This window comes from Cololabis saira, chromosome 1 (genome assembly GCF_033807715.1).
Source record: "Cololabis saira isolate AMF1-May2022 chromosome 1, fColSai1.1, whole genome shotgun sequence".
NCBI classification, from domain to species: domain Eukaryota; kingdom Metazoa; phylum Chordata; class Actinopteri; order Beloniformes; family Belonidae; genus Cololabis; species Cololabis saira.
The window spans coordinates 10,345,363-10,371,862 of record NC_084587.1 but is presented as its reverse complement, the minus strand read 5'-3'; the positions used below and the strand labels follow the sequence as shown (position 1 = coordinate 10,371,862).

At 43.3% G+C, this 26,500-nt stretch overlaps 1 protein-coding gene across 1 annotated transcript in view; it reads left to right on the top strand.

The window, feature by feature from the left end:
- LOC133458283 (glutamate receptor ionotropic, NMDA 2B-like) overlaps positions 1–24,122 on the top strand; it is a 176,639-nt gene extending 152,517 nt beyond the window's left edge. Inside the window, exons 12-16 of the mRNA XM_061738059.1 lie at positions 313–500; positions 14,167–14,405; positions 21,771–23,007; positions 23,083–23,859; positions 23,959–24,122. Coding sequence (XP_061594043.1) covers positions 313–500; positions 14,167–14,405; positions 21,771–23,007; positions 23,083–23,859; positions 23,959–24,122 — 2,605 coding nt within the window. The remainder of the gene's footprint in view (positions 1–312; positions 501–14,166; positions 14,406–21,770; positions 23,008–23,082; positions 23,860–23,958) is intronic.
- Positions 24,123–26,500: the final 2,378 nt, after the last annotated feature.

Sequence of the window (26,500 nt, the reverse complement as noted above, 5' to 3'; positions counted from 1 at the left end):
CTTTTTATTCACACATTCATATTTTTTAATAAAAGGAAGTGCCGTGTGTGTGTGGAAACACAATGAAGTGCTTTGTACAGCTTGGATGAGGTAAAGGGAAATGGTCTCCTGGACCATTTAGGTGGCCGAGGCCTTTTATATGCATTCATAAAAAGTTACTTAAGTTATCTCTAACCTCACAAGTGACAACGTCCTCCCAAAAAATGAGCGTCAATGGCCGATGAACCAACCGTAAACACCGTCGCTGCTTTATCTTCTGTGACACAAGCAGCTCCGCCTTCCCACTCATGTCCCGTGTGTCGTGCTCCACAGCAAATTAGACGCCTTCATCTACGACGCCGCCGTCCTGAACTACATGGCCGGCCGAGACGAGGGCTGCAAGCTGGTAACCATCGGCAGCGGCAAGGTGTTCGCTACTACCGGCTACGGCATCGCCATCCAGAAAGACTCGGGCTGGAAGCGAGCGGTGGACCTGGCCATCCTGATGCTGTTTGGAGACGGTAAGGACTGGAACACGGAGTATACAGTATGTGAATGAAGAGGCTTCGTGAACGCGGTGCTGGTTGAACACGAAAGGATACATATCTACTACTACTACTGTCATTTAGGAGACGCTTTTATCCAAAGCGACTTACATCCAGAGGTGTCAAGTAACGAAGTACAAATACTTTGTTACCTTACTTAAGTAGAAATTTTGGTTATACTTCACTGGAGTAATTATTTTTCAGACGACTTTTTACTTTTACTCCTTACATTTTCACGCAATTATCTGTACTTTTTACTCCTTACATTTTAAAAACAGCCTTGTTACTCTATTTCATTTCGGCCTTTAAAAAATAAAACTATCCAGTTAAATTGCTCCATCCGGATAGAGTGAATTTGGTTGTGGTTGTTTCAGATGTTCTTGTCCAGTTTTGTTCTTACATCCGTTCCCTCAGATTCCTGCAACTAAACTTGGATGTACATTCCAATAAAGGTTAGGATAAAAGATAACATGCCTCTGAAGTTTGACTTTTTGCACCATTGCAATACTTATAGGCAAATAGTCATCATATCTCCTGCTCTCTGAAACACTTGTTAATGCTCAATAGTACACATATATGCTTCTTTAATATATTTACATTATACTAAGATGCATTCATTTTCAATGGCTTTTGTCCTTAATGGCTTTTTTCACACTTACATTACTTTTACTTTTATACTTTAAGTAGTTTTGAAACCAGTACTTTTATACTTTTATAAAAAACTTGAGTTGATACTTCTACAGGAGTATTTTTAAACTCTAGTATCTATACTTCTACCTGAGTAATGAATGTGAATACTTTTGACACCTCTGAAAATCACATAGTAGGTCCAGCTGGATCAGTGCTGGTCAGACTGCTGGGAGTCCAGTTGGACACAGCTGCTGCCATTAGGGTTGCCACTTTTCAGAAATAGAAATAAAGGACGCCCCGATTTCAGCAGCCCAGGCACCAAAAAAAAGGGACGTCTCCAAAACTTCTAAACTGCATAGAAATGTATTTATTTTATATGAAAAAACAAAATGCCTTGATTTAAAGTTTAAAGTGCTTTAATAGCATTGAACTTGCATGACTGTACAGACAGCCAACCATACTAGCATGTATTACTATTTATTTCAATAATTCAACTTAAAGGTTGAAACTAATATATTGCATAGTCTCACAGTCTTACATGCAAAGCAAGATATGTTAAACCTTTATTTGTTACAATTTTGATGATCAAATTGTTTATTGATTTCATAAAACATTCACATTTTTTGAGATTTTTTATTTGGGGTTTTCATAAACTGTGAGCCATAATCACCAAAATGATAACAAAAAAAGGCTTGAAATATCTTACTTTGAATGTAGTGGGAAATAATATATTTGTTTCACCTTTAGTTGAATTTACTACGAATTAAGTTTTTCAATATATTCAAATGTTCCGACCTTCACCTGTGTATATATATATATATATATATATATATATATATAAAATAAGAGCATAATATTTGTATTTATCCTTTATTTATCCAGGAAAGTCCCATTGAGATACAATATCTCTTCTGCCAGGGAGTCCTGGTCAAGATGGCAGCATAAATATTAATATAAATATAAAATATGGGCCTGTATTGGTTCAATACGGAACGCAACTTTTAATTCCCAATTAAGTTACAATTCTGTATTTTAAGGGACGGGTGGCAACCCTGGCTGCCATGACAGTGCTAGAATTATTATTTATTTAGTGTTCCCTTCCCGCCCAACCCAACAGTCCCTTTATACAAGAAAGCTACGTCTAAAAAGACACCGTCATACTTCATACATCATCTTGTCATAAGTGCATGCAGCTTTCTGAGTGCTGAGTCATGCAAAGAGCTGGATCTTCTAACTAAATCTGATCAGCAGAGAAGTTTACTAGATGCAGAAGTGCTCCGTCAAGAGCACTTCTCCTATCTGTATCCTATCGCCTTAATTTGTGCTATGATCATTGAAGCTGGAAATCATAAAATGAGGTCTCATTGGGGCTTTCTACAAGATAAAGGTAACCAGTCAGTATGTTTACATGCACTAACAGAAAGTCGAATTGTTGCCTTAATCCTTAAGTAGTTTAAAAGTGACTTTTGCCAAAAAACAGAATCTTCTATTTTTCTTTTTAGAAAATTGAATTTGTTATCTGTCTTCAATGTGAACACCTATCAAACCTGTGTGTTTATGTATAAGTATGTATATTCATCTCATGACCTGCCACTCAGCTTCCAGAATTTTTTAAAGTTTTCCTCAGACATCCGTTCATATCAGACACTACACTCAAAGGACTTTCACCTTCCTTTATGCCGGACTTCACAAAATCAACGCACTTTAAAATACAGAGGCGCTATGGAACAATTTACCTACATCACTAAAATCAATATCTTCACTGGCTTTGTTCAAAAAACACTTGAAAAAATCCTTTTTTAGTTAAGATCAGAAACACATCTGGAGTTGTTAAATTGTACTTTTTTTCATGCAATTATGCTACATTTTCTTCATTTTTTTCCATCTTTCAATAATTCAGTAGTGTTTTTCTTTTTCAAGTTAAATTGTCTTTTTCTGTCTTATATAATCTATTTCTATATTGTGTTTTTGCTTTTGCTGTTGTTATTGTTGTTTATGTTTGTTTTATAAAGGGGAGGCATTTTCATAAGCCTTTTTGGCTTCCACCTCTCCTGCACAATGCTTCATTTGACCTTTGTTTTTTACTGTTATGTTTATGTGCAAAATAAACTAAACTAAACTAAAACTAATCTGACCAATATAGAAGCCGTGTTTACACCTTAGCCGGGCTGTAGTTGAACCGAACTGAATCTCTTGAGATCGAGCTTTTAGTGCCAGATAATCCTAATCCGAGTTATTTCGGCATACCAACCCACATTTAGCCGAGCTACTGACTGCCCTGGGACTCTCCCTTCTGCAAGAGACGGCACCATGAAAGCCAGAATATCAACACAGTAGGAGGAGAAGAAGAAGACGAACAAAGAACTAACCGGAAGAACGCAAAAGTGCATGTGGCGCCACCTAGTGTCACGGAGTCGAACGCACCTCACTCAATAATCGATTGTCTTCTCGCGTATGTTTACTTGGATTTCTTGGAAACTCCAGTTTAATCCTCAGCTAGATTGTTGCCAATCTTGATCTAGATGTGCATGTAACTATACTAACTGATTGTTCTGCTGAAAACCCAAGAAGTTGATGATAGAAGGTGGTGGAGGATAAAACCTTCTCAGGTAGGCCATAAAATCATCTGAACGTGTGAAGAGTTTGTTTGTTTAGTTCTAATCAATACTTTGAAAAGGCTGTTTTGGCAGAAAGAGGAAATATTGACATCAGATTGAATTATTTAAATGGAGCAATGTGGATTAAATTATCTGTGAAATGCTGTCGCCTGCCGATATTGTTGAATTTACGCTGATTCAGGTTCAGGTCTCTGGATGAAAATTGTTGCTGAGGTTTACAGTCTTTATCAACACTTATTCAACACTTATAACGTCAGGATTGATCTCAGTCGTCAGCCTTCTTCTGCTTTCAGTTTTTTCCCGCTTAAGGGTTTATCACGGAGATCATTCAGCTCTATTTTATCTGGTGTTTGGCATCTCCGTTGGTCACCCAACTGGAACCCATCCAACTGACAACCATCTTCCCCTCTTTTTCTCCTCCTTGGCAGCTCCATTTAACCCTTGTACTGTCTTTGGGTCAAAATGACCTAATTCTTCTATCATTCTTTCCTCCTGCCATGCTCTCTCCTTCCTTCTTCCTTTCCTCTTTTCCTCCTTTTTTACCCTCCTTTACTCCTTTTTCTTCCTACCTCCCTTTCGTCATTCGTTCCTTTATTACCTTCTTTGCTTTTCCTTCCTTCTTTCCTTATTTTCTCCATTCCTTCCTTCTTCCCTCCCTTCTTTCTTTCCTTTTCTCCATTCTTTCCATCCTTTCCTCCCTTCCTTACTCCCTTTCCTACTTCCTTCCTTCTTTCCTTCTTTTCTCCTTTCTCCCTTCCTTCCATCTTTTCTCCCTTCTTTTCTCCCTTCCATCTTTTCTCCCTTCCTTACTCCCTTTCCTACTTCCTTCCATCTTTTCTCCCTTCTTTCCTCCCTTCCATCTTTTCTCCCTTCCTTACTCCCTTTCCTACTTCCTTCCTTCTTTCCTTCTTTTCTCTTTTCTCCCTTCCTTCCTTCTTCCCTCCCTTCTTTCTTTCCTTTTCTCCATTCTTTCCATCCTTTCCTCCCTTCCTTACTCCCTTTCCTACTTCCTTCCTTCTTTCCTTCTTTTCTCCTTTCTCCCTTCCTTCCATCTTTTCTCCCTTCTTTTCTCCCTTCCATCTTTTCTCCCTTCCTTACTCCCTTTCCTACTTCCTTCCTTCTTTTCTCCTTTCTCCCTTCCTTCCATCTTTCCTCCCTTCCATCTTTTCTCCCTTCTTTCCTCCCTTCCATATTTTCTCCCTTCCTTACTCCCTTTCCTACTTCCTTCTTTCCTTCCTTCCATCTTTTCTCCCTTCACCCTCCCTTGAACCAAAGACAGCACAAGGGTTAAAGTATCTTCCCATCAGCATTGATGATCCCTCCTCCTCTCAATGAGCTCAGACCATCTCATTCTTGTCTCTCGTCCGACTCTGGCCGTTCCTCTCAAGTGCTTATTTCTAATCCCGGACACGTAAAACCTTTATATCTCAAAATCAGGTTTTCTTCCACCTGCTCCTTACCGTCACTACGGATCTCAATGTGGTCCGCAGACGCCGTAGTTTATCTGTCAACCTATCGCTATGGCAACCAAGAAGAGGTTCTTCCTCAATGCAGTCCCACTTCCACCTGACACCCCTCCATTACTCCTACTGCACACCTGACCACCGCCATGCTGAGACACGTCCTTAACCCTTGAATGACCTAATTCTCCTGTTCCTTCTTTCCTCCTGCTCTCTCCTTCCTTCTCCCTTCCTTCTTTTCTCCCCTCGTACATTCTTTCCTTGTTTTCTCCTTTCCTTCCTTCATTCTTTCCTCCCTTCCTTCTTTTTTCCCTTCCTTCCTTCCTTCCTTCTGTCCTCCCTTCCTTCCTTCTTTCCTCCCTTCCTTCTTTCCTTCCTTCCTTCTTTTTTCCCTCCCTTCTTTCCTCCCTTCCTTCTTTCCTCCCTTCCTTCTTTCCTCCCTTCCTTCTTTTTTCCCTTCCTTCTTTCCTCCCTTCTTTCCTTCCTTCCTTCTTTTCTCCCTTCCTTCCTTCTTTTCTCCCTTCCTTCCTTCTTTCCTTCCTTCTTTTCTTTCTTCCTTCCTTCCTTCTTTTCTTCCTTCCTTCTTTCCTCCCTTCTTTCCTTCCTGCCTTCTTTTCTCCCTTCCTTCCTTCTTTCCTTCCTTCCTTCTTTTCTTCCTTCTTTCCTTCCTTCCTTCTTTTCTCCCTTCTTTCCTTCATTCTTTCCTTCCTTCTTTTCTCCCTCCCTTCCTTCTTCCCTTCCTTCCTTCTTTTCTTCCTTCTTTCCTTCCTTCTTTTCTTCCTTCCTTCTTTCCTTCCTTCCTTCTTTTCTCCCTTCCTTCCTTCTTTCCTTCCTTCCTTCTTTCCTTCCTTCCTTCTTTTCTCCCTTCATTCCTTCCTTCCTTCTTTTCTCCCTTCCTTCCTTCTTTTCTTCCTTCCTTCTTTCCTTCCTTCCTTCTTTTCTCCCTTCCTTCCTTCTCTCCTTCCTTCCTTCTTTTCCCCCTTCCTTCCTTCCTTCCTCCTTCCTTGACCCGAACACAGCACAAGGGTTAACCAGTCAATCGTACTTCTCTGGCCGTCCAGACCTCCTCATGTGACACCACATAGTTAAAGCTCCACCCTTCTCCCCCGGTCTCCTCCATAACTCCCCCGGTACGTCATCAGGACACGGTGGCCTGATCCTTGGCACCTCATGGTCTGCGGTGCTGCACCTTTCAACCGTCTCTCTCATTTTCTTCTTTCGTCCCTCCCGTTATGAGCTCTCTCTGTCAATCAGATCAAATTTTCTTGCTCTTTAGTGTTCAGCCCCTCCTGCTACTCAGCACAAGCCTCCTGTTTAGCCTTTGCCACCTCACTCTTTGTCTTTACTCTAGGGCAGGGGTCGGCAACCCAAAATGTTGAAAGAGCCATATTGGACCAAAAACACAAAAAACAAATGTGTCTGAGCCGAAAAAATGAAAAGTCTTGTATCAGCCTTAGAAAAAAGTCGAAATGGTGAGAAAAAAGTCGAAATGTCGAGAAAAAAGTCGAAATGTCGAGATTAATGTTGAAGTAAAATCTCAGGGAAAAAAGTCGAAATGTTGAGAAAAAGTTGAAATGTTGAGAAAAAGTTGAAATGTCGAGAAAAAGTCGAAATGTCGAGAAAAAAGTCAAAATTTCGAGAAAAAAATTGAAATGTCGAGAAAAAAGTTGAAATGTCGAGAAAAAAGTCGAAATTTCAAGATTAAAAAAGGAAAAAGGAAGAAAAAAAGGAAAAAAGAAGAAGAAAAAAACAGAAAAAGAAAAAAAGGAAAAAAAAGGTCAGACATTTTTGAAAAAGCTCCAGGAGCCACTAGGGCGGCGCTAAAGAGCCGCATGCGGCTCTAGAGCCGCGGGTTTGCCGACCCCTGCTCTAGGGTCTAATCACAAGTTTTAATGTTTTTATTGCATTTTGCTTTTAGCCCGTTATGAATTTTATAGTTTAGGGTCAGTATGTGTTCAGCCAGATTTAGAAGAAGATTCTGATTCTGTTTCTTCTGATCCAGATTGCTAGAAATCCTAGAAAACCTGCAATGCTCCATTTGCAATTTTAAAAAGGGCTCTTGCTTTGTAAATCTTGCACCTCAGCTGGCCGATAAGCGATGTTCAGGGAGTGAACAAGTAGCCGGGTGTATGTTCTCACCGGCCTCCACATAAATTATGGCTGAAGCGCCGCTGCATATGTCACCCTGGCATCTTCAGCGGTGCCGTATCAGTGAATATTTATATTGTGGGAGCCGGCTGTCTTCCATGAGTGTCTGTGAAACGAGATACTATACACACCACGGAGCCGTCCTCTCGGTTGTAGACGGTGTTTTGAGTTCCTCTCGTCGTTGCCGGGGCTTTCCACAAGGGGTATCCAGGTCTCGTTAAAATGTAAAATCAGGACACTTTCTGATCTCCGGGATTGTTGCATGGCTACAACCAGTACTGGAGTTGAGGGGGGATGAGGGGGATGGCATCCGCCCTGAAATAAAAACGGTCAAAATCATCCCCCCTGTAAAACTGCCATCCCCCCTTTCCATCCCTTATGTCATTTCATCAATAAATGTGGTTTTACTGCTATTTCAACATTTAGAGTCGTCACCAGAAAAAACCACCAGAAAAATAACTTATTTGACAATTTTCACCTGTTTCAAGTAAATTTTCACTTGAAATAAGTAGGAAAATCTGCCAGTGGGACAAGATTGATCTTCTTATTACAAGCAAAAAAATCTTGTTCCACTGGCAGATTTTTCTACTTATTTCAAGTGAAAATCTACTTGAAACAGGTGAAAATTGTTGATTTTTCCAGTGATGAGTCTTGTTTTAAGTGTAATGAGATTTTTTTACTAAAATGAGACATTTTAACTAAAAATAAGACAAATATTCTTGTTAAGATTTTGAGTTTTTGCAGTGATCCATTTTACTTATCCTGTGAAGGACAGAGTCATATTGATAAGTTCAGAAAAGTGTTTTTTATTGTTGTGTTTTGATGTATTTGATGTAAGCCCAGTGGATATTTAAAGCTTACAGAAGGCTGCATTTAACTGCTGCTATGTCATTCCTGCAGTATTTCTGCAGGTGTTTTGGTCACTACTATTATTTGTAATATATTATATTATTTGTAATCAGCACAAATTATCTGTCCCCATATGATAAAATCCACCATCCCCCTGGATTTTTTTTTTACAACTCGAGTACTGGCTACATCTACCTGCAAAGATCAAAACACACCTGTGCTTGGCATCCGTGGTCACTGCCTGAAAACAATGTTAAATCTTTAAACAGCTCTTGTTTTAGCAAAACTTTTATACTCTGTCTCTCAGAAAAAGATAAACTTTAAAAGAGAAGAAAGTTCCTGGATTGAACTTTTGCCTCGGCTGGGCCTCCACCACCAGGCTGGCCAACGATCGGCCTTCATCTGGGTCCTCCACTGGGACCCAGACGAGGGCCGACTGCTGGATAGAGTCCGATTAGTCGACCTAGTAAAATCCCGGCCAGTCTGGAGGATGTTTCATGCCAGAGTTAAAGCCAACATGCTGGAGGGTTTCCTATCGGCTGGTTGGACCGACCAGCAGCTTTCAGCTGGGGCTGAAGGTTTCTGCCACCTGCTGCTTCTCCAAGCTCCATCCTCGGATCTTTCGGGTTTGTTGATACAGTTAACAGCATAATAAGCCACGTTATCTTTAAAATAAGAATGATTATGCTCTGTTAAGTCTGTATTATTCACAGCACAGAGGTTAAGACCACCAAAAGTGATGACACCTTAAACTGCAGCTCACCTGTCACACCCACATCCCTCATCTTGCATAACTTTGGTGCTTTATGTAATTGTACCTGATGATGTACAGACAAAATGATAAAATCCAAAGTATGGAGACCAAAACCTTTTTTTTGTTTGTTTTTAATTCAAGCTGTAAATATGATTATTTCTGCTGCAGAGTTGGGTCTTTTTGAGCCTGCCCCTAGTGGTCATTCAATGAACTGCAGGTATTTTGACTTAATGACTTAAAATAATAAATATATATACCCGATTATGGTGTTTTAATGTCATGTCAGTGCCACAGTGATGTCACACACCACAAAAGTGGTCGACATTACAAAGCTTTTTGTTTCATAGCGTTGAGCCAGATCGATTGAGTGCTGGGAGATTTGAGTTTGAGCAGATATTTGTGACAAAAAAATACAATTTTTATCACCAGAGAATCCTTTTTATGTGCTTAGGATGAGGTTTCTGTTCTGGGAAAGGAAATCTCTTAACCCATGTGCTGTCTTCGGGTCAAGGAAGGAGGAAGAGAAGAAGGGAAGAAAGAAGGAAGGAAGGAAGGAAGGAAGGAGGTCATTAGGTCATTTTGACCCTGAGACAGCACAAGGGTTAAAAGATACGATGGATTGCTTGCAAATCACTTTTCTCTTGTGCTCCGGACTCATTCACACATGGCAGAGTTCACCTGCATCATCGCTCCCCCCTGTCCGAGCTGCTAACTTCCTGCCAAGTCACGTAGTTCACAACACGGCCACGCTCACACAGCCCGTGACCTTCAAGGTGCTAACGCGTTTGGCTGTCGGCAGTGATGGATAAATAGGTCGGTGCACAGAGAGCGTTCACCTTAGATTCACATCATCCGGAGATACATCCGCTCAGACTCGGGATGAAACCGTTGGAAGTCTCTTGCATAAGACGAGTTTCTGCCTGGGATGCGATCATGACGAATGAGAACGTACATCCAAGATCAGACATGTGTGCACATATTTTCCAAATGGAGGTGAAGTCCAGCTGTTCTGCGTGCCGCGTGGACGAGGCCGGCACGTCAGACGTTACCTCATCATCCCGCTCGGACTGTGAAACAGTTGAGGTCAAGAGGTCGGACCGTCAACGTTCGCTCGCATCTGCCGAGTCACGTGATGCTTCGCGACGGCAAGCTGAGCAGCCGCACGTGCAAAGTCAGGACAGAAAGGAGACAAGCGGTTGAAGGTGAAAGGGATGGAAGAGACGCCAGAAAGAAAGAGAAGGATGAGACGGATCTCCGTTCCTGCAGATTCTGCTCACTGGTGTGATCTTTTGTGGGTTCCTTTGAGCGTGCTTTACATTGTTGCATCTGAAACAAGCACATACTGTTCAGATGTGGGAGCAGTGGGCGTTCTTTCAGGGAGGCTTACACTTCCACGTGAATCAGTCGTGCTGAAAGGAAAAGCAGTTTCACATGTCTCGTTCTGAGAAATTAAAATAAAACTGTTTTGGTTTCCAATGGAAAACATGTAAAATCTAGGTTTGTGAAATAGTTCAATGAAATCATCGTTTTTACTCATCATGCAGTGTCACTCTGGTCCAAGTTGTGGTTTAAAGATTAAAGACAGTGACTACGTTTACATGCAGTCAAAATTTGGGTTATTGCTAATATTCCGGTTATTGAAACATTCTGAATATTCCGTTTACACGCGTGAGCTAACAGGGTTATCCCTGTAAACATGGTAATTAATCATTCGGGATATCTGGATCAAACCAGCGACGCGCAGAGAACGTGATGACACAATTACCGTCATTTCCGCTTCTTCTTCCTGTATCCAAATCCAAAACAAATGCTGCTTCGTGCAACTTTTCTCTCACCTTCTTGTAAATCTCGCTATCCCTGTACTTTCTACCGTCTAAAAATGCCAAAATGTTCATATCCTTCATTACATTTATGAAGTGATTAGTCTCCTCCTCACTCCAAAAGTGTGGCGTGGTCTTGCGTTTCTCCGTGTATATTATATATATGTTATAAGAACTTCCTGGACTCAAAAGACCAGGATTCCTTGTGAACAGAGCATGCGCAGAAAACAAATTCCTGTTCCGTTTGATGGGGATAAACCGTTTGGCGAGCAAATTCGGGTTATTCAAAGGGGTTATTGGGGTTTACATGGCTGTGCAAATTCGGGTTATTGCCAATATTCGGGTTTTAAAAGGGTTATTGATGCATGTAAACGCAGTCACTGTTTCGGTCGAGTCTTCCGTGTCGTTGAAGGAACAAGCTGCTAAATCAAGATAATTTATTGACAGAATTGATTATCCCTTATATTTTACACCTAGTGGGAAGGCAGTCTGACGTGAGTGGGCGTGTCCTGATTTATTGAAAAGTGGTTAACCCACAAACATCAAATATGAGACCAACTGCAAGGAAAAGAAACAAAGAGGCTGCTGCGTTTCATCACAGGAATCGATCCATCAGTCACGCAGAGTCTCGTGAGCGGCGTCCTGCTCGGCGTCTTACTCCATAAATAACCATTTGAAGCCAGATGTTACATACAGGACTGTTTCAGAAAATTAGAATATTGTGATTTTCTGTAATGCAATTACAAAAACAGAAATGTCATACATTCTGGATTTATTACCAATCAACTGAAATATTGCAAGCCTTTTATTATTTTAATACTGCTGATCATGGCTTACAGCTTAAGAAAACTCAAATATCCTATCTCAAAAATTAGAATATTCTGGGAATCTTAATCTTAAACTGTAAACCATAATCAGCAATATTAAAATAATAAAAGGCTTGCAATATTTCAGTTGATTTGTAATTAATCCAGAATTTATGACATTTTTGTTTTTTTTTAATTGCATTACAGAAAATAAAGAACTTTAACACAATATTCTAATTTTCTGAGACAGTCCTGTATTTACCTTTCTGACACCTCTGCACCCTCACCAGAATCAAAATGATAAGAAGTAGATTCATACAGTTAAAATAAAGTAAAAAGAAAATTGAGTAATAATCAAAATTATATTAGTGTAAAAAAATATGAATTAGAAAAATATTGAAGACAACATTGGGGGTGTTTTTAATTTCAATATATATTAAATACTTTAAATTGAAATAATTATAATTGTCTGTGTATTATTTCCTATATCAGGGAGGTCACCCACAATTTAATCATAAAAATGGAGGCGATAAACAGGAAAGTTAATGTTATTTCAAATGTCAGAGAATTGAACTGGAGACATTTTTTGAAGAAAACCAGCAACATTTTACATCGAATCGATCTATAATTGCAACCTGAAATAAATGAGTTTCCAAGTACGAGTACTCGGAGCTCCGTTGATGTGATTCAGCTCATATGTAGTTTAGTTTAATATCATCTCTGTTAGGATTGTTCAGAGTGTTTCCACCTGCTCTCCAGCCGCCCTGGTACCCTGGACGTTTTTACGGGCTTCTTGCCGCCCAGTTACAGCTCTATTGGTGTGACAGACTCTTGGATATGATAAAAAACTGTTTCTTTTAATAAAAATAAAAACAAAAGTAAGATAAAACACCTCAAACTATGTTTCCTGTTTCTGGTAACTCCACAAACAGCAACTGTCCCTGGTATCAAACCGTCGACCGGTGTTCTACCAATCCTTGCTCCCTGCCGAGAAATGCTACTTTGTGGTTCTGCGCATGCGCACAGTCGATTTTCAAAGTTTGCATCATTTCTTGCACGATGTAAAATTGATAATATGGGATGTTGAGTATTTGATCCTTCAAAATACACTACCCATGACATGAATTGTAATTCTATCGCTTTATTTGATATTCATTCAGTCATTCGCCTTTATTTAACCAGGCAGGTCAAAAGAACACATTTCTATTTACAATAACAGCCACTTGGGGGAAAAGGAAGTGGGCTACGGTCTAAAACACAGTAAAATTGAAGCTCTGCAAAGGTAGAAAACCATTAGGTAGCATTTTTTGGCAAAGCAGCAGCACTCATCTGCACGAAATGGTGTTACGCAAGAGGTGGGACGATACATTCACACCAAATACACGAACAGAACGCTGATGCAGATCAAACAAATCACTCTGGATGCCCCCCTCCCCTCGGGGTCGTGGAACCGAGAGGGGAAACAATTTAGGACGGAAACACTTGTCACATGATCACGCACACTTCCTCTCGGAGGGCTGTCCAATCCCATGAGGCCGATGTGCGTGTTCCCACGGCGACGGGGGGGTAGGCGGCCCCGGATAACCGGTCTCTAATGAGGATGCTCCTCTGGCGGTGCTCGGTTAACGTGATCCAACGTGACATTTGTTTCATGTTCAGCTGTTTTTGGCATCAACGCACCATTTAAAAAAAAATAAATAAAAAAATAGTCTTTTTCTTTTGGTTTCTCACACTTGCAAGTAGGCCTGTGTTGAAAAAATCGATTTCCCAATTCTAAATCGATTCTCATATTAATTCCTAAAAATCGATTCATATGTCTAAGGATCAATTTTTTTTAATTTTTTTTTTTGGGGGGGGGGGGTATGTATATTTTTTTTTTCATCATTACATTACAACTTTGGTTATTTTTTTGTTTATCCCCAAAAAAGGAATGTTTTGTTCTTGACACGAGAATAACTGGTGCCATGTTTTTGCCTTTAAATGTGTTTAAAGGTATGAAAACATTAAAGTGTTATGGTTATAATTGCATAAATTGTCTATATTTCATTACTTTATATACTGTCTTGGCATTTAAAAATGCTAAAAAATGCTAAAAACCAAATGCTCAAAAATTAAAAACCAAAATAGACCGAAAATGGAACAAATAAAAACGGAATGTGGGAAAAAATAAAACCGATTTCCTCCGTCTCTGTTTCCTCCCTGGATCTGTTTGGTAATTCTGACCCACGATGTTTCTGAAAGCAGTTCTATCAGCATTCTGGGAGGTGGTTGGTCCTTACAGCATCATTAGCTACAATACTTGTAGTAATATTTTGCATAACTACAGTCATATAATTCATGCAACAGCTCAAAAAACAGTTTTAATAACACTAACCCAAATCAATATCTGAATCGAATCGGATCGAATCAAATCTTGATAATCGATTCTGAATCTTAAGAATCCGAATCGAAACGATTCTTGACATTTGAATCGATCCCCAGCCCTACTTGCAAGCCGACGTGTCGCACGGCGCCACCGTCTCCGTGCAGTCACCTGTGCATTCTTCTGTGTCTCCAGGTGAGATGGAGGAGCTGGAGGCGCTGTGGCTGACGGGCATCTGCCACAACGAGAAGAACGAGGTGATGAGCAGCCAGCTGGACGTGGACAACATGGCCGGGGTGTTCTACATGCTCGGCGCCGCCATGGTGCTGTCGCTGCTCACCTTCATCTGCGAGCACTGGTTCTACTGGCAGCTGCGCTTCTGCTTCATGGGCGTGTGCACGGGGACGCCGGGGGCCACGTTCACCATCAGCAGAGTGAGTGTTTGATAGGAATGGGTGATATTTTACCGTTCACGATAAACCGTCAAAAAAATTCCCCACGGTAAGAATTTGTCATCTCGCGGTAAAAACGATAAATTCACATTGATGACGTTTTTGTGTAAAGATGATTTATGGTTCTGCGTTAAATCCACGCAGAAAAGGATGGAAGGAAGGAAGGAAGGAAGGAAGGAAGGAAGGAAGGAAGGAAGGAAGGAAGGAAGGAAGGAAGGAAGGAAGGAAGGAAGGAAGGAAGGAAGGAAGGAAGGAAGGAAGGAAGGAAGGAAGGAAGGAAGGAAGGAAGGAAGGAAGGAAGGAAGGAAGGAAGGAAGGAAGGAAGGAAGGAAGGAAGGAAGGAAAGATATGAGCCTGAAAGAAAGAAAGAAAGAAAGAAAGAAAGAAAGAAAGAAAGAAAGAAAGAAAGAAAGAAAGAAAGAAAGATATGAGCCAGAAAGAAAGAAAGATATGAGCCAGAAAGAAAGAAAGAAAGAAAGAAAGAAAGAAAGAAAGAAAGAAAGAAAGAAAGAAAGAAAGAAAGAAAGAAAGAAAGAAAGAAAGAAAGAAAGAAAGAAATACAGAAAGAAAGAAATACAGAAAGAAAGAAATACAGAAAGAAAGAAAGAAAGAAAGAAAGAAAGAAAGAAGGATCAATTCAATTTAATTGGTGTAGTTTAATAGTATTTAGTATTCTTTTAGAGCAGTGATTTGGCTCCAAAGACTGAATGTGGTGATAGATTTATAGTTACAAAGGTGGAGTTGAATTCGTATTTTTTTAATCGTATTTTTATCGTTATCGGGATAAATGCCAGAAATTATCGTGATAAATGTTTTACTCCATACCGCCCATCCCTAGTGTCTGACCCTTGACCTCCCGCCCGGCCGTGGGTGAGCTGCATCCTCTCGGTCGGGGGGGGGATGATGATTCACCTGGTTTACCTGCGGCTTTCGCCTGCTTGTTTACGCTCGAGTAGCTGCTACACAACATTAACTGCATCAAAATGATACGGGGCGTTACGTAAGCGTTTCATCTTCCACTACGCTGATTTTACCGCGGCGCCATCGAGGGAGCGCCGTGGTCGGTTCCAATTAATGTTCTCTCATTTATGCAGCTTGTATGTAATCTGGAAGTCTTTTTGCAGCACGATCAAATCGTATCAAACTTTATTTATTTAGCACTTTTCATGCAATAGTAACGTAAAGTGCTTTACATAATAAAATCAACATTTAACATGTAAAAACTCACACTCATGGTTTAAAACACACATAATTTTGTATAATAAAATAATTGAAAAATAAGTACTTAAAATAATAATAAATAACTACATAATAATAAATGAAACCACACTAATAAAATAAATACAATTCTGCTATAAGTTAAACTAAAAAGGACAGTCTCTGAGGTTTTCTGGTAGGTTGTTCCACAGATGAGGACCGTAGTAGTGGAACAAGGTCTCGCCAAAGGTTTTTTTTCTAACTTTAGGAACCATTAAAAGATCGGTACTAGAAGACCTCAGGGTCCACGAGGGCTCATGATTTAAAAGCAGATCAGATAAATAAGATAAATAAGAAGCCCCAAGACCATTAAGACACTTATAAATAATAAAATAACTTGATAAAACGAGAAAAATAGAGGATAACTGTAAAGTTTGGATTTGATGTAAAAATATTTATATAAATAATGAATATTGTTAACGAAGGTTACGGGACACGCAGGTCCAGGAGAGTCGGTATGCTGAGCTGCAGTTGTACGTATGAAAGTTGCCTCGCAACAGCTGAATAACAAAGGGAGGAAAACTGTGCAAGCCCTAAGACGACAAACAAGATATTTAGCAAAGATCTGCATTAAATTAAAACGCTAAAATGAGGCACAAATACTGAATACTGAGTATATACCGTATACAGGACTGTCTCAGAAAATTAGAATATTGTGATAAAGTCCTTTATTTTCTGTAATGCAAAAATGTCATACATTCTGGATTCATTACAAATCAACTGAAATATTGCAAGCCTTTTACTATTTTAATATTGCTGATTATGGCTTACAGTTTAAGATTAAGATTCCCAGAATATTCAAATTTTTTGAGATAGGATATTGGAGTTTTCTTAAGCTGTAAGCCATGATCAGCAATATTAAAATAAAAGGCTTGCAATATTTGATTTGATTTGTAATGAATCCAGAATGTATGACATTTTTGCATTACAGAAAATAAAGGACTTTATCACAATATTCTAATTTTCTGAGACAGTCCTGTATATGACCCGAAGGAACAGGGTGGAAGAACGCTGCCATAATGAAAAAGGCAGAAGATTACAGCGAATACTCGAAGCTTCATCTTCATCTGCATGTAACGCCAGGGGAAAGCGGTCCACACACCCGTGTGACCAGGGAAGAGGCATGCACATGCACGACACCAAACGAGTGCTAGAAAGAGGAACAAAAAAACGTCCTCTTTGGGAATAAATGTGACGGGGATGGAGTTTTAAATTTGCCAATTTATCACTGACTTGGTTCATTTGCATCAGAAACGGGACACGAGGCACAAATACTGAATACTGAGTATTTACCGTATATTTCTCTGTGAAAACATTGATTATATTTGACTTAAACACACAAACCGAGAGAGCTTGAAAACCGCTCCTCTCCTTCCCCACCTTCACACCGACTAAATTAGAAAATATAAATAATCACTAGAAATGTGGTCGATTTGCATAATTTAAGAAAGTGAGTAGTTGTCACATGCAAATTGGCTTATTTGCCTGTGAGAAGGGCACAAGTGTGAAGGTGTTTCTCATCTTAATGTCACTTGGTTTAGACGCAGACTGACCTGAACGACCTTAAATAAGAGACGGCTGAAACACTCCATTATCTGTTTCGTTAAAATTGAAACCAATCTCCCTCCGTCTTTGATTTCTTTTTTCTTTTTTAAATTCTACCTTGGCCTAATGGCTTTTCTTGATGAATCGCTCGCCCCTGAAGTGGCATCTTTGACTCAAAAGTCATCGAACAACCACAGATTTTTCGTTTGGCGGTTAAAAATCGGTTAAAGCCGTGCAGCGTTTTGAAACAGTTTATATGGACAAGGCACGGGAATGCAAAAGGGATGATAAGATAGAGAGAAGGGGAGAAGTGGCGGCTGCAAAGTGTGATAACCTCCGCTCTATTACCTTTCCCAGCAGCTGTGGCTGCTGTAGATGAGGGGCGATAAAGAGAGGCGATGGAGCGAGTGTCACTCAGCAAACCACCCAGAAAAAGAGAGAAAAATGCTCCAATAAGAGGAAACACTGACGATTGACGTTCATGAATACGACTCAAGAAAGAAATTCTTGCTGACAACTTTGGCCTCATGCCGGCTGTTGGGTAACGTGTCCTCGACAAAACTCCGGCCAAAGTGGAGATTTGCAAAAACTCCGTCTTCGCGTTTGCTTGTAAACGGAGGGAAACAGAGATTTAGGCTTCAGAACGTCACATTATGCAACAGAAACGTCACCACACTGCAAAAACTCAAAATCTTAACAAGAATATTTGTCTTATCTCAGTTAAAATGTTTAATTTTTAGTCAAAAAAATCTCATTACACTTAAAACAAGACTCATCACTGGAAAAAAGTGAAAATTTACTTGAAACAGGTGAAAATTGTCAAATAAGATTTTGAGTTTTTGCAGTGCAGCGTCATGTGTGCAACCTGTGTTTACAATTTGTTTGGCCACCGTCAAAGTTTTCTTGTATTTTACCTGTTTTATATTCTAACGTCACACTTAAAAGTAACTCCACTTCTCTGTCACTCCAAACGAAAGACTCTCGTTCATCTTGGAAGTAACTGGAAGTTACACGTGTCATTTGTTGACATTTTTTTCCAGGATTCTGATTGGCTAGCATGACTTTATGCTTCTCGTTACACTGCCCCCTGTAGGTTTGGATGCTCATAGCGCCTTAACAGCGTATTTATGCAGGTTCGTGTAAATGATGATATTTTTCAAAACGTAGAGGGGGAAATATCCGTTTTTGTAAATACCCGGGCTATGTGTAAACGTGGCCTCAGTTTCAGTGCACGGTTTTGACTCAAGTCACAAGACGCTTCCCCCCTAAAGAGAAAAGCCTGCAGCTTACACCATCCAGAAATCTGCTCGGGCCTGAGCGTCGGAGCGCTGAGCTGCAACTGTGAGCGTCCACGCTCCCCGGAGGACAGCTCAGACTCCATTACTGTTTAATAATGTGTAAACAAGAGGCTCTGGATGGATTAACATCATCGCCTGCTTCTGTTTACTTCTCTACCTGTCTGCTGTTTTTCTCTTATCCCTTTTCCACCAAAGCGGTTTCCAGGGCTGGTTCTGGTTCACAACTCGTTCAACTTCTGAACCAGCTGAGAACAGGTCTGCTTTCCCATAGTTCGGAGTGCTAAGGGGAGCCACATCATTACGTTGCTGCGAACATCAGTGACTACATTTACATGCAGTCAAAATGCGGGTTATTGCTAATATTCCGGTTACTGAAACATTCTGAATATTCCGTTTACATGGTAATTAATCATTCGGGATATCTCGAACAAACCAACGACGCGCGGAGAACATCATAACGCAATTCCCGTCATTTCCGCTCCTTCTTCCTGTATCCAAATTCAAAACTAATGCTGCTTCGCGCAACTTCTTGTAAATCTCGCTATCCCAGTACTTTCTACCGTCTACAAATGCCAAATGCCCAGGCCAACACATGGCCAAAGTTCCGGGGGCCGTCCTGGGGACTGGGCAGACCGGCGAGAGAGCTCCGGGGGGACGTCCCCGAGGCCTAGGCCTGGGTCTTGGCATGGGGCCTGGACGACTTGGCGTGGGGTTTGGCAGGCTTGGCGGGGAAACTCGAGGTGGCGGGGGAACTCGGCTTGGCTGGGGAACCCAGGATACGTGGAGTTGGCTGAGGGGGAGCCCGGGTCCGTGGCGCTGGCTGCGGGGGGATCCGGGACTAGGGGTGGGCAAAAATATCGATATGGCAATATATCGCGATACTTTTCCAGCCGATTCAATATCGATATTAAAAATTTGAATATCGATTTTTTTTTTTTTTTTTTTTTTATTTATTTATTTATTTAAAAAAAAAATAATTTTATCCCCAATTTTTTTCCCATTATATCACCAAGTGCTCCTACCTAAGTGACAGTCCTGGGCATTGCCACTCTGTACCAACCCTGGGAGGGCCCTGCACTGAGCTCAGGTTTTATTTCACGTTTTATTTCATTTTATAATTTATTTTTTATATAACACAATTGCCTGTCCTTAAAAAATGAAAAATAATGGACAGAGGTTTATTTATTTATGGATTTATATCTATACTGACTGATCACTGTGCCTGTCCTTGGTTTTAGTACCCATATTTCTTGTGTTTATTATCATTTGCCACATAATTAAAGCAACCTCATACTAAATTTAATGTTAATTTCATATGATGTAAATAATATGAAAAACATACACAAATATGTTGTAACTTTAGCTTGTATAGTTATAATAAAACATTGTTTTGACTCAGTTTGTCCCATGGATTGTCACTATAATCTGATGAACGTGCAACTCGGATTTTAAGATCCATCACTATCATCGGATGTACATATATACAACTGGGATTTTAAGATGTGTAATGCATTTTAAAATTTTTCGGTGAACTATGTAGAATATAATAATCGGGATATCGCATAATCGGGATATCGCAATGTGTATCGTATCGTGGCTCAAGTATCGTGATGCGTATCGTATCGTGAGGTCCTTCCCAATACCCACCCCTATCCAGGACCATCACCGTAGCAGGCACTGATGCGTCCGGGACCACCACCGACGACGCGCCCAAGACCACCGCCGGAACAGCGGCTAACTGGGGCTGGCGTTGACGCCGTCGCTCCAGAGCCTGGATGCTCCGGGGCCCACCCAGAGCCAGGCGTGTTCCCCTGAAGGGTGAAACAGGTTCCTGCCAACAGGGCTGTTTTGGGAGAAACTCAATTTAGGCTCGGGAGCGGTCGGCTGTGCAAAAAAATGAATCAGACACACACTCGCTTTTGCTATAAGATATGAATACATTTATTAGCAAGCAGTGCACACAAAAAGACACACACAATTGCCCTTTCGCTAGGATAACTCTGTGTCAAGTTATCCCCCGCAAATGACAAAGCAACAGACAATTGCATAGGGGCTAGGCGATGTACCTCTTACCTTAACACAGAAGGACTGGAGAGCCGGAACAGTCCAGGCAGAGTAGCGATAAAAACCCCGGCTGGGCGTCGTGCACGAGACCCGCAGCTGACTCTAACCTGACTTCCGGCTTTCCCCGACTTTATACGACAGCTCGCGGAGGGGGAGCCCGCAAGCTCTCACGCTAAGTCTAAGTCTTGGTTCACACGGTGAACAAGCGCTTCTCTCACAGTTACAATATCCAGGGCATTTCAGGACACAAAAACATATTTTTTCTCCCTTCATTCCACCTCTGGCCTGAAAATGTCCTAATTCAAAAAACAAGCATAATACATGAGCATAATTAATATGAAAAGTTGAATTAAGGGCATTCCAGGACACCAAACATATTCCGCCTCTCAAGGGCCTAGCTTTTTTGGCTTCCTGGAGGAAGAATTTCCACCAGTCCAGAGTCTCTCCTGCTGGGTCCATGCTGGTCAGACCGTTCTGTCAGGCCTATGTCAAGCTGGTGTGGTGAGGACCCAGATGCAGGAGAGAGAGGGAGGCCGGAGGCAGGAGTTCTCAAAAAAACAAGGAGGCAAAAACCAAAAGCGCTGCTTGGCAGGATAAAAACTAACAGGAACAGGGATAAAAAAACTGGAGCACATGGAGGGAAGCACAGTACGGTCCGACAGGGAACAAGGGATTTACAAGACCAGATATACTCAGGGGATAACGAGACACAACGAGACACAGGTGCAGACAATCAGGGCAGATGGGACACAGGTGGGGAAAAACAGAAACTCAAAGACTGGGGGGGTCAAACCCTAACAGGCTTTATTGTGGTCAGAAAATGGCAGATCCAAGTCGTCTCCTCCTCAGACCACTGCTGCGTTGCTGAATCCATACTACGTTGCTTATTTAAAATTGGCGCCGTCACGCAGTCTTGCCGTTGGCCTTAATAAGTCTGCCCTCCTCCGCTTACGTGAGCGGTTCTTTCCTCTAGCCCAGCAAAGAGTTGGTGCTACCTTGGAACCACATTTTCTGTCCCAGGCTAGTTCTTTGTCAGTGGAAACAGAAAGCCCGGTTCCAAACTCCCAAAAGCAGCCGTGGAACCGGTTTGGTGGAAAAGGGACATCTGTAACCTTTAAATCCTTCTGCTTGTCACATTTTGACTATTTATGTCTAATAACTTCGTTTTCACCCATCTTTCCAGGGCATCTGGAGCTGCATCCACGGGGTCCAAATAGAGGAAAACAAGTCAACGCTGGACTCGCCGTCGTCCACCATAAAGAAGAACATGAACAACACCCACTCCAACATCCTGCGGTTGCTCCGCACCGCCAAGGACATGACGGCCGTGCCGGGCGTCAACGGCTCCCCGCACGCGGCCTTGGAGTACAGCCACGGCGGCGGCGGCGGCCGGGAGCCGGCCATCTACGACATCCAGGAGCACCGGCGCAGCCTGGTGGGCCACCCGGCGGACTGCAAGCCTGCGCCGCCCTACCTGCCGGAGGACAACATGTTCAGTGACTACATCAGCGAGGTGGAAAGGACTTTTGGCAACATGCCCCTGAAGGACAGCAACCTGTACCAGGACCATTACCGGCACCACCACCCGGCCTCGGCTCTGGGTATGTCCGGCCCCCCGCCCAACAGGCCACGCAGCCTGGGCAGCGCCAGCTCGCTGGAGGGCGGCATGTTCGATTGCGATAGTCTAGGGGGAGGGGTGGCGCCCATCTTCACCACGCAGCCTCGGCCCTCCATGACTCACAGGAACACGAGTAAATTCGACCTGATCGCCGGCCACACCCTCGCCGACTCCGGCCAAGGCGGCGGGTTCAAGGGCAACAACGTGTACGGCAGGTTCTCGTTCAAAGGAGGCGCCTCCAGCACGGGACTCATCGGGGGCCAGGACAGGTACTGTGGCGGGGCGGGCTCGGGGGGCGACGACGGAAACATCCGCTCCGACGTGTCGGACATCTCCACGCACACCGTCACCTACGGCAACCTGGAGGGCAACGCCAAGAGGCGCAAGCAGTTCAGGGACAGCCTGAAGAAGCGGCCGGCGTCGGCCAAGTGCCGGCGGGAGCACGACGACGTGGAGCTGAGCGCCTTCAGGAGGAGGCCCCACCACCACACCGTCCACCACCACTTCCCCTACGGACCGCTGGCGCACCGCCCGGCCTCGCCCTCCCTGGAGCGGAAGAGGGGCGGCGGAGTGGGTAATTCCTCCCCTTACTTGTTCCGCAAAGAGAAAGACAACCTGAGGGATTTCTACGCGGAGCAGCTCCGCTCCAAGGAGGGCAAGGCGGTGTGGGAGCAGGAGGGCGGCGGTGGAGGAAGCGGTGTGGGCGGCGGTGGCGGCGGCGGTATCTGTAAGAGCTTAGTGCCCGTGGAAGACTTCCTGAAGGGGAAAGGGAAGAAGCAGGAGGGTAAAGGCGGGGTGGGCGGCGCAATGACGGCAGGGCAGCAGGCGCACACCTGCTGGGAGAAGGGGGTTTCCGGGATAGGAGGCGGAGGCATAGCCGGGGGAGACTGGGAGTGCCGTAACTGCCACAGCGTGTGCCACCACGGCGGCGGCGTGGGAGGAGGCGGGGGCGGCGGCAGCCGGCCCAGCTCCGCCTCCTGCAAACGCTGCGACTCCTGCAAGATGCAGCCGAGCAACCTGTACAACATCAGCGAGGACAGCGGCCACGTGGCGTTGGGCGGCGGCGGGAAGGGCGGCGGCGCGGGGGGTGCTCCGACGCAGACTCAGGGTCAGCGCAGGAAGAAGGTGCTCCGGAGGCAGCACTCCTACGACACCTTCGTGGACCTGCAGAGGGAGGGGGCGGGCCGCGTGGGCGGGGCCGGCGGCGCAGGGGGGCAGGTCCCGAAGCCCCGGAGCGTGAGCCTGAAAGAAAAGGACCGCTTCATGGAGGGCCCCAGCCCCTACGCTCACATGTTCGAGCGCTACTCGGTCGACAGGGAGTCCCCCATGTTCGGGGGGCCGGGCGGCGATCGAGGATCCTCCTTCAGCCTGTACCGCGGGGGCGAGGGCGGGGTGCACCGGCGCTCGGTGGGGGAGCGGGACCTTAGGGACAGAGATAGAGCGATGGTAGGAGGCGGTGGTGGTGGTGGTGGTGGTGGTGGAGGCAGCAGAGGGGCCGGGACTTACTCCTTGTCTAAATCTCTCTACCCAGATAAGGTGAACCAGAACCCCTTCATCCCGACCTTCGGGGACGACCAGTGTCTCTTACACGGGGGCAAACCGTACTACGTCAAAAAGCCCCAGACGCAGCAGCTTCTCAACAACAGCCGGGGAGGTGGAAGCGGAGGAGGAGGAGGAGGCGGAGGAGGAGGAGGAGGAGGGGATTTCCGCAGCTCCATGGGAGTCACTGCCTATTTACCCGCGTCCGCCACAGCTGGGGTGATGTCCAATGTGGCCACCAGGTACCCCAAAGAAATGTGTCTGGGCGGGGCCAACCACCGGGAGACGCTGGGCCTGGGGCCGGGCCACAGACCCTTCAACGGCGCCAGCAACGGACACGTGTACGAGAAGCTCTCCAGCATCGAGTCGGACGTCTGAGTAGGAAGACGGCGGAAGAAAAAAACACGGAGAAGTGGGTGAAGAAAACGTAAAGGAAGGGAAGAAGGCGGGAAGAGAACGGGGCGGTAAAAAGGAAAGAAAAAAGCTTTTAGGGGCCAGAGAGTTTTTTAAAATGAGAAGACGGGATTCTGGTGCTGCTCCAAACGCTCAAAGAGAGAGAGATCCGAAGGAAGGAAGGAAGGATGGAGGGATGGAGGGAGGGATGTGGAGAGTGGGATACGGTGAAATCAGCTCGCTCCACATGCTCGTTGTCTTTCCCTCCCTCCTGCAGCTTCTCGACACCAAACCAAACGTTTTCTTTAGAAACCAGAAATACAATCATGAATGAGAAATCTACACTTCTGCCGAAGTAACAGGGTAAACTAACAATAATTGTATCGACAATGTTAATAACGTTATTGAATATTATTCCTGTGTTTAATTGATGACTGGTTTGGATTGTTTTTAAAGTTTTATTTATTTAATAGTTCATGTTACATATTGGTATGATGTTAATTCCTTCTTAGCTCACAGAGGACTGGTGGACCAATCGACTTTTATTGGGTTGCTGTATTTTAAACTCTTCTTTGCTATAAATTTTTCATGTAACTTCTTCTTTTTTTTTCTTTTTTTTTTGAACTTTTCTTAATTTTGATCGCCGTGAAGTGTACGTAAGAGGCATGACTTGCAGAGTACATCGTATGTACTTCTAATTTTGTGAATAGCTTTTGTTATTTTCTGCAGAAGAAGCAACATCATCATACTGATTTGCCGTTTTATTTATTAATTTATTTATTTCCTGTACTCTGTACTTTTTGGCAGTACCAAAAGGGTCTCAGACTTTGAGCTGGATGTGCCTTAAAAGGACTAACGTTGATTTTTCTATCTATCACCCGTTGGCAAACAGATCCGCCTGAAAACAGTCAGTTCAGTTCGATAAAAGTTAACAATTCGGATATGAGGGTGAAGTTCTACGTTTTTATCTGACGGCATGATGCAAAACCCAAACAAAGAGATGCTTCAATGTCCACATTGATTTAAAACCGATAAAAGCGGCCGTTTTGCAGGTTTATAAGAATAAAGGAGCTTCTTTTTGTACGATGAACTCTGCACTATATTTAACTACCGCTCCGCTCCTTTAAGTCACCGACCGATCACTTCTGTCCCTCGCCGGCTCCAGATGACCCAGATGCCGACCGTGGATGTAAATGTAAATTGCATTTATTGTTCTCGTTACGCTTCATCGGGTTCTGACTCAATTGGCTGCGACGCTTTTGTCCTTTAGGACAGAGATGAAATGGACTCTGAGATGGAGACCTTTGTTGCCGGGATCATTTTTTTCCACGACTGCCGTCACGATCCCGGCCCGCCGGATTAGAAGGTCACCTTTGAGAGGAGGGAGTCTCCGTTGTACCGTCGCAGGAATCTTTACCGTTAGCAGACTCCCCTGCTGTCCTCACATGTAGCGTTGGTATTTAAAACTAGATACGACGTAAACAGCACACAGCCGTTGTGAATTCACTCGGAGTAGTTTTACATTTCAACTGATGAGACTTTCCATGAAGCTACTGGTTAGTTTAGCTGAAGATTCAAAGCCGTGTGGAAACAGACTGACGACCCAAGAATCGGCCCACAGTTGGCTCTAACTGATGGCTACCAGACATGGGTCAGGTCTCGGGGCCTTCTGGCCACATCTGGCCCTCACAACACATACCAAACCCAAATTTGGTCCAGTTCATAAACTCCGGGACCCGTCTGGTAGGAATGGGTGATATTTTACCGTTCACGATATAACGTCAAAAAAATTCCCCACAGTAAGAATTTGTCATCTCGCGGTAAAAACGATAAATTCCCGTTGACGATGTTTTTGTGTAAAGCTGATTTATAGTTCTGTGTTAAATCGACGCAGAAGGAAGGAAGGAAGGAAGGAAGGAAGGAAGGAAGGAAGGAAGGAAGGAAGGAAGGAAGGAAGGAAGGAAGGAAGGAAGGAAGGAAGGAAGGAAGGAAGGAAGGAAGGAAGGAAGGAAGGAAGGAAGGAAGGAAGGAAGGAAGGAAGGAAGGAAGGAAGGAAGGAAATGAGCCTGAAAGAAAGAAAGAAAGAAAGAAAGAAAGAAAGAAAGAAAGAAAGAAAGAAAGAAAGAAAGAAAGAAAGAAAGAAAGAAAGAAAGAAAGAAAGAAAGAAAGAAAGAAAGAAAGAAAGATGGATAAATTCCCGTTAATGACGTGTTTGTGTAACAAACATGGCGGATCTGAGAGCGAGGAGTCATTCCAGTTTTGCAGTACAGGTGAACTAATTTAATTGGTTTTTATAAATTTAATTTAATTGGTGTAGTTTAGTAGTATTTAGTATCTTTTAGAGCAGTGTTTTGGGGGCTCCA